The sequence below is a fragment of the Trachymyrmex septentrionalis genome, unplaced genomic scaffold (genome assembly GCF_001594115.1).
Source record: "Trachymyrmex septentrionalis isolate Tsep2-gDNA-1 unplaced genomic scaffold, Tsep1.0 scaffold109, whole genome shotgun sequence".
In the NCBI taxonomy this organism is placed as follows: domain Eukaryota; kingdom Metazoa; phylum Arthropoda; class Insecta; order Hymenoptera; family Formicidae; genus Trachymyrmex; species Trachymyrmex septentrionalis.
In genome coordinates this window covers 680,259-686,532 of record NW_017304217.1, presented here as the reverse complement: position 1 = coordinate 686,532, position 6,274 = coordinate 680,259, and the positions used below count along the sequence as shown (strand labels likewise).

Below are 6,274 nucleotides of genomic sequence, written 5' to 3'. Positions count from 1 at the left end.
TGGCCACAGCACAAGTGCCGGGCGCTGATCCTCCCGGAGGCACGCAGGGCTCGTTATCCCCGCGAGGAGGCCTTATCGCGCCTTATTGGCACGTGGCTCCGCGGCTCTTCTAATCGCGGAAACCGCGTTTATTGTATCTGTTAAATGACGATATTTTTATTATATCTATATAATTTCATTACTAGTTTAGCTGGTTGTAATTGAAGTAGAGAATGAATAACACATTTACCACTTGAAGAAGTGGGTAACGTAGAAGATTCATAATCCAGAGATGCCAGAGGTTATCGAACTACAGTGCGTTTTTTAATATGAAGTAGTTAATTTCAAGTAGTTAATTTCAGGTATAATTATTATAAATGTGGAGGAGGAGGAGGAGGAAGAGAAAGAGGAGGAGAAAAAAGAGAAGATGAAGAAAAAGAAGGAGGTGGAGGTGAACGAGAAAAAGAACACGAAGAAGATAAGGGGACCTGTTGCGAAGATTTCAGTCGAATTTCCTGCGTTTCGCGTAATTTCTTTAGCTGCAAAAGCAATGCCGTCTTAATTTCCGTCATTTTTTTACTAGTATCGAGAAAGATGGTTTCGATTATATTGGTTGTCAGAGCATTAAGAGTGGTTTCGATGTTTATTCGCATCTACGATAAATCAAAAAGATATACGTAATATCAAAATATATAGATTTTTTAATATACAAAATATTTATCACACATTTTTTTCAAAAATTTGTAAAGAAATAAGAATATAATTTGAACATTTTAAATTTAGTCTCACGGTGTAGAACCAAATAATGAATTTGAAAGTTATCTTACCTGGTTGAAATCTTCCGAAAGTCGCGTCATCCTTTCCGACATTACGTGCAGCGTTTCCTTTTTGGAACGCATTGTTTCCACCAGATGATCAAATTTCTTTGTCGAAGAAGAAATCCTCCATAAAGGCGGAACGATCAATTTCTGTTGCAGTTTTTTGTAACCCTGTAAAAAAAAATTGATTATCAATTTTACTTAAAATAGACAGATGTTACAAGTAAGATATTTATATATAAGTAATAAAATAATATTTACGTACAGACATATATGTGTAATTAAAGTTATTTATAAAATTATTTCTGTGATTAAAAAACTTTTCCAAGTGCTAAGAATACCAAAGTATACCAAAGAATTTGTTCCATTTCAATATGTTAAGCATTATAGAAAAATTTGACTGTAATTCAATATAACTGCAGTGAGGAAATAAGAATATTCATTTTAAACAAATTATATAATATAAGAAACTTACGACATTTACGAGATGCAGCAATTTTTTTATCAGCCAAATGCTGATAGTGATCACCCATGTGATTATCGTACGGGTAATGTTTCTTCGTTGAAATACATGGGTGGGAGTGTCTCGAACCGTTGTTTGGGGTGCCTGGTGATTATGAGAGCCATTCCAGTGATATTCTGTCTAATTATTTGAAAATACAGAGAAAGAAATTCTAAATTATCATGAGAAAAAAAATTAAATTAGTAAAATTTTATATTATTAGAAAGAAATTTACAAAGGTTAAATAATAAAGAGCATACAGCCACAACTAAGATGTAAGTAAGTTATATATTATTTAAACAGAATTCATAACAATAGGTAGACGTTTCGGTCAAGATTTGACCCTCTTCAGTACAATAAATACGTTAAAAATTAAACTAAATACATAATTTGACTAATAACTATAAAGATAGATAATACATTTTATTATTTCCTTATTATACAGAATTGTTCGCCATCGATCTAAGTGATTGGAGATAAATTTAAAACTTAAAACATTAAACTAAATACAAAATTCGACCGATAATTATAACGATAGTCTGTACGAATTTTGTTATTTTCTTATTATATGGAATTGTTCGCAATCGATTGTTCGTAATTGGTTTACGATAAAAATTAATAGCAGTCACAATATATGGATAGAAAACTTTTTCAGTTGCAAAGGCTTTTATTACTTCTTTTTTCTTCAATATAAGTAATACTTCAATTAAATACAGACGAGCCACACACAAAGAGACACACAAATACCGAGTTCTATTGTGAAACAAAATTGATTCATTTAAGTTTGAGTTAATTATTATCATATTTTTAAAAAGCAATTAATATACAAATATGTTAAAGTTTAGATTTACCAACGAAAGTTATTCAAAGACTTTTTTCCTTGTTTTCCTTTTAGAACGAATTTGAACGAAAAAAAGGAAAAAAAAAAAGAAAAAAAGTTCGATATTATGTGTGAAAATTTGCTAATGTAGTGTATGTATATACATACGTATGTTCATTTCGTGTAAAACGATCTCGAAGACATAATATATAAAAGATAAAACAAAATTAAAAAACAAAATTTCGATTAGATTTAAAATAAAAATTTGAATTAGATTTAACGCATGTGTTATCTCTTATCAAAATATTGTATATTCTAATATAAGAATTTTATTGACTTTTGAAGATATTGTAACATTAAAGTTCCTAATTATCATGGTTGGGTAAGTTAATTTTTTTTGTTAACTAAGTTAAGTTAACAGCCTTGAAAATTTAACTTAATTAAAATATAAGTTAATCCATAATAAAATTAATTGAATTAAAAGTTAAGTTAATAAAAAAAGTTAAGTTAATTAAAAAGTTAAAAGTTAAATTTGATTCGAACGAACAATAAAAAAAAAAGTTTGAAGATTATTTTACATGATTTTTTTTCTTATAGCTTATTTATTAAAGAATTTGGTTATTTTTGTTCACAAATAACGATTATACAATATAAAATTACTAAATTATATACTCATTAGCATTGTATCTAGGATTGGCTTCAAAAAATTCGAATTAAAAGTTAATAGTTACTGATAAAATGTAACTAAATTAAGTTGAAATTAATTAACTTTTTAACTTAACTTTTATCTTTTTAACTTAGCATTACCTAACCCTGCTAATTATATTTAATTTCAATTATACCTTTTTTTCTAAAAAAAAATATACATATAATTTATACATATATAGAAGTTCTACATTACCGATTTTATATCTTCGACAAATCTCCAGGGTATGTCAGATAAAGACATCAAAGTAGGTAGAGGGAAAGCCTCTTCTTCTTGATCTAGTTCGAATCCTGCACAACAGTTTTCAACGTATTAAAAACATCAGTCACAGTCTTGGCTAGAAATTGATCCAAACAAGGCGCTACCGCGTCGGCTTTCTTGCCCGCGCTACTACTAGGTCGAAGAAAGTGACGCAGTTGTGGCGGACATTCGTTCGCCAATCGCGTACATAACGTTTTCAAATACATCTCCAGTTCGATCCGGCCACCCTCAGGCAATATCCGCCAATTCCGACATGATATTTGCTAATGATGGAATCTGGAATTTTGCGAGCATAATATAGTTATTAAATTTAAATTACAACTCTGAATTTATTTGTATCAATTTATTTTTATATAACTTTTTAAAATATTTTTCAGTTGTAAAAACCTTACTTCTTCTAAACTGATGTGCAATTGAACAAAATCAGCGTGTTGCCTTTTGATTATGGTTGTTTCGAATAAATCTACCTCATGTTGTTCGACATCATCAAACTGTATACAATAGTACAATTGCTGCGAGCCGTCCGTTGCAGTATGGAACTCAGTCCAAGGAATTGATAAATTCATAAATTGGCTTCCTTCATATATCACGTAGGATTTTTCTTCAACGTGTCTGAAATTTACAGGTTTATGTAGCAATGTAATTGAGATTAAATAGCATTACTAACAATAGTGTGTTTGCTGTAGATCTCTGTTGCAACAGATTTCTAAGCCTAGCGATAGTCGTAGCAAAATCTGTCAGCTCTTCGTATACCGGTGATATCTTATCTTCATCTAATTCCAGATCTGTATTAGTTATGCTTCCTCCCCATAGACCACTGTGCTCTGTAGAAAGACCTTCCAAACACAGAGTTGGTCTTTCTGCAGTTACCATTAAAACTGCATTCTTGTTTTCACTAGTAGTAGTTGCAGTTGGACTAGACTTAGATACAGATTTTGGTAATTGCTGTGGGATCACAGCCGCTGTCACGGATGTAATACCATCACTCAAAGCAACACTTATGGTACCCTAAAAAATTAAATTATTGTATGTTATCATTATTGTGTTTTATATATATATATATATATATATATATATTACTGTATGATAATGTTACTATTAGAATTTACATTGATATTTTGTTTAACTGGAGTAATGACACTATCAACTTTGTGTGACGGAGCTTCCAATAATATTAACATATTTTTAATCAACCAATCTGGGTAGCTTATTGTGTCTATTGTTATTAAAAGTCTCTTTGCTAAAATAGATAACAAAAGTTTGCATGGTAATGAACTAGTTAATTCCCATTGTAAAAACTCTTGTGCCAGAACAGTAACTAAACGATATAACATGTGCTCCAACGTCGACGTACTACGAGATCCAGGGTGTAAATATTTATAAGCTTCCTCCATGCTAGCTGCAGTACCCTTCTCAACTCTACGTAATACTCTGTGGAAATGTGGATATATACTGATATGAATAAATAATTAATTTTACTAGATTTGCAAAGATAATTCTTGAGATGAATGTATTTGTACTTATGATATTCCTTTAAGTGCAACAATAACACATTTGCCAATTTATTAATAACCTTTGTCTTATCTATGAGACTGGTTTTCCAAACAAGCCTGGTCAAGAACTTGCTTAATAAGTCCTGTGCTTCATCAGGGAATGATCTGTCATTACTTATATTCCTATACCACATTTCTACATACTTTGCATTAATCTCTCGTATTATTTCTGTTATGTTCAGCTTTTTTTTTCTTGTCAAAGGGTTTTCCTTACAGGTATCAAATGCTGTATCATTATTGCATGTAACAGTACCTTCTTGTACAGAATTCAAGTTCTTTTGGTTCTCACTTTGACTCTTGTAAATGACCTCTATACTTTTATCTTTGTTTACAGAAAATTCCGAACTTAACTGACTCACTAGTCTTTTGTATATCCACTTATTTATAAATCTTAAGGGAATCGGACTGTTGGCTTTTAGTGTAAGACGTAGCAAATAACAACTCAGCCATACAGATATAATTGTAATAAATACTGCCCAAGAGACAGAAATGTATATTGGCAGAGGTGTGAGATCTATCCACCCTTGTACAATCAAGGATAATATTGCAGCTGCTATACTAAAAATTAATAGTATTTGGTTCAACCAATTCATTGGTATAACTTTCTCCATTTTGTGCACTCTAATGCTTTCAATTAACAACAACTTAAGTGTCACATTTTGTGCTACAATAACCTGTCAAAAGAAAAGAGATATATTTAATTTATTTTCAGCTAATAGTGTTACACCATATAAAATCAGGTTATATAATTAAGAGATACACTTGCTTTCGAATTGGTAGAATTATGAAAAATTCCAAACTTATAGAGAAAATCTAAAACATTATATGAAAAATTCTAAAAAAACGTTTATCAAAGTTGAGCCTTTCAAATACTGTTCAATTATTTATCAACTTAATTATTTATATCAATAATTACCGATAATTTTAAAAAACGTATCACATATGTGTCTTCCCACTTCACACACACACAATTATTTACTTTATTGTCATTCTTAAAGTTCTCTTGTAGGTGATTAACCTCGCCATCAACTGGATTGCTCCGTTCAGGGATTACGTCGCGAGAAGATTGGTGTCATTGGCACTTGCACCTAGAGATCTTACAATTCCTCTAATAAAGTCCATACAAAAACGTAGGCCGTAACACGTAAGCAGTAAGCGAATTGGCCAATCACAGTAGAGACGATAATGCCAGTAGCGAATCCAATGTTATGATTTTCTTACTAATTACGTCTTATGGTCTTTTCTATGTGCTCCAGCTTAAGCGAATTGCCCAATCACGGTAGAGACCGTAAGATCAGAAGCGAACTTAGAACATATACACATGGAATGCTAATAGGACGCTCAAGCTGGAGCCAGGATAGGTGCGAGAGAGAAAGGTATAGTAGAATTAAAATTCGCAATGCGCATGCTCAATTTCGTTACGTGGTTCCATCCATTACGTCGTTCCACTCGAAACTATGGTTGGGTAACCGAAATACGGAACAGCGGAATAGATTGACGAACGCAATGACGGAACTGAGCATGCGCATTACGAATTTTAGTTTCACTATACCTTTCTCTCTCGCACTTATCTTGGCTTCAACCCAATGCATTGGCGGTATAGGCAACGAGCAATTCCATGTGTATATGTTCTAA

The 6,274-nt window shown here is 31.6% G+C and overlaps 1 protein-coding gene across 1 annotated transcript; it reads right to left on the bottom strand.

Annotated features, from left to right (window-relative positions):
- Positions 1-404: 404 nt before the first annotated feature.
- LOC108748143 lies at positions 405-5,639 on the bottom strand (the record flags this gene model as incomplete). The annotated part of the gene is given in 11 exon segments (XM_018486176.1): positions 405-632; positions 807-968; positions 1,273-1,440; positions 3,021-3,118; positions 3,121-3,328; positions 3,330-3,362; positions 3,479-3,698; positions 3,754-4,094; positions 4,196-4,517; positions 4,607-5,313; positions 5,556-5,639. Coding segments are annotated over 10 exon segments (2,424 nt in total), but the record flags the coding sequence as incomplete, so codon positions are not given.
- Positions 5,640-6,274: the final 635 nt, after the last annotated feature.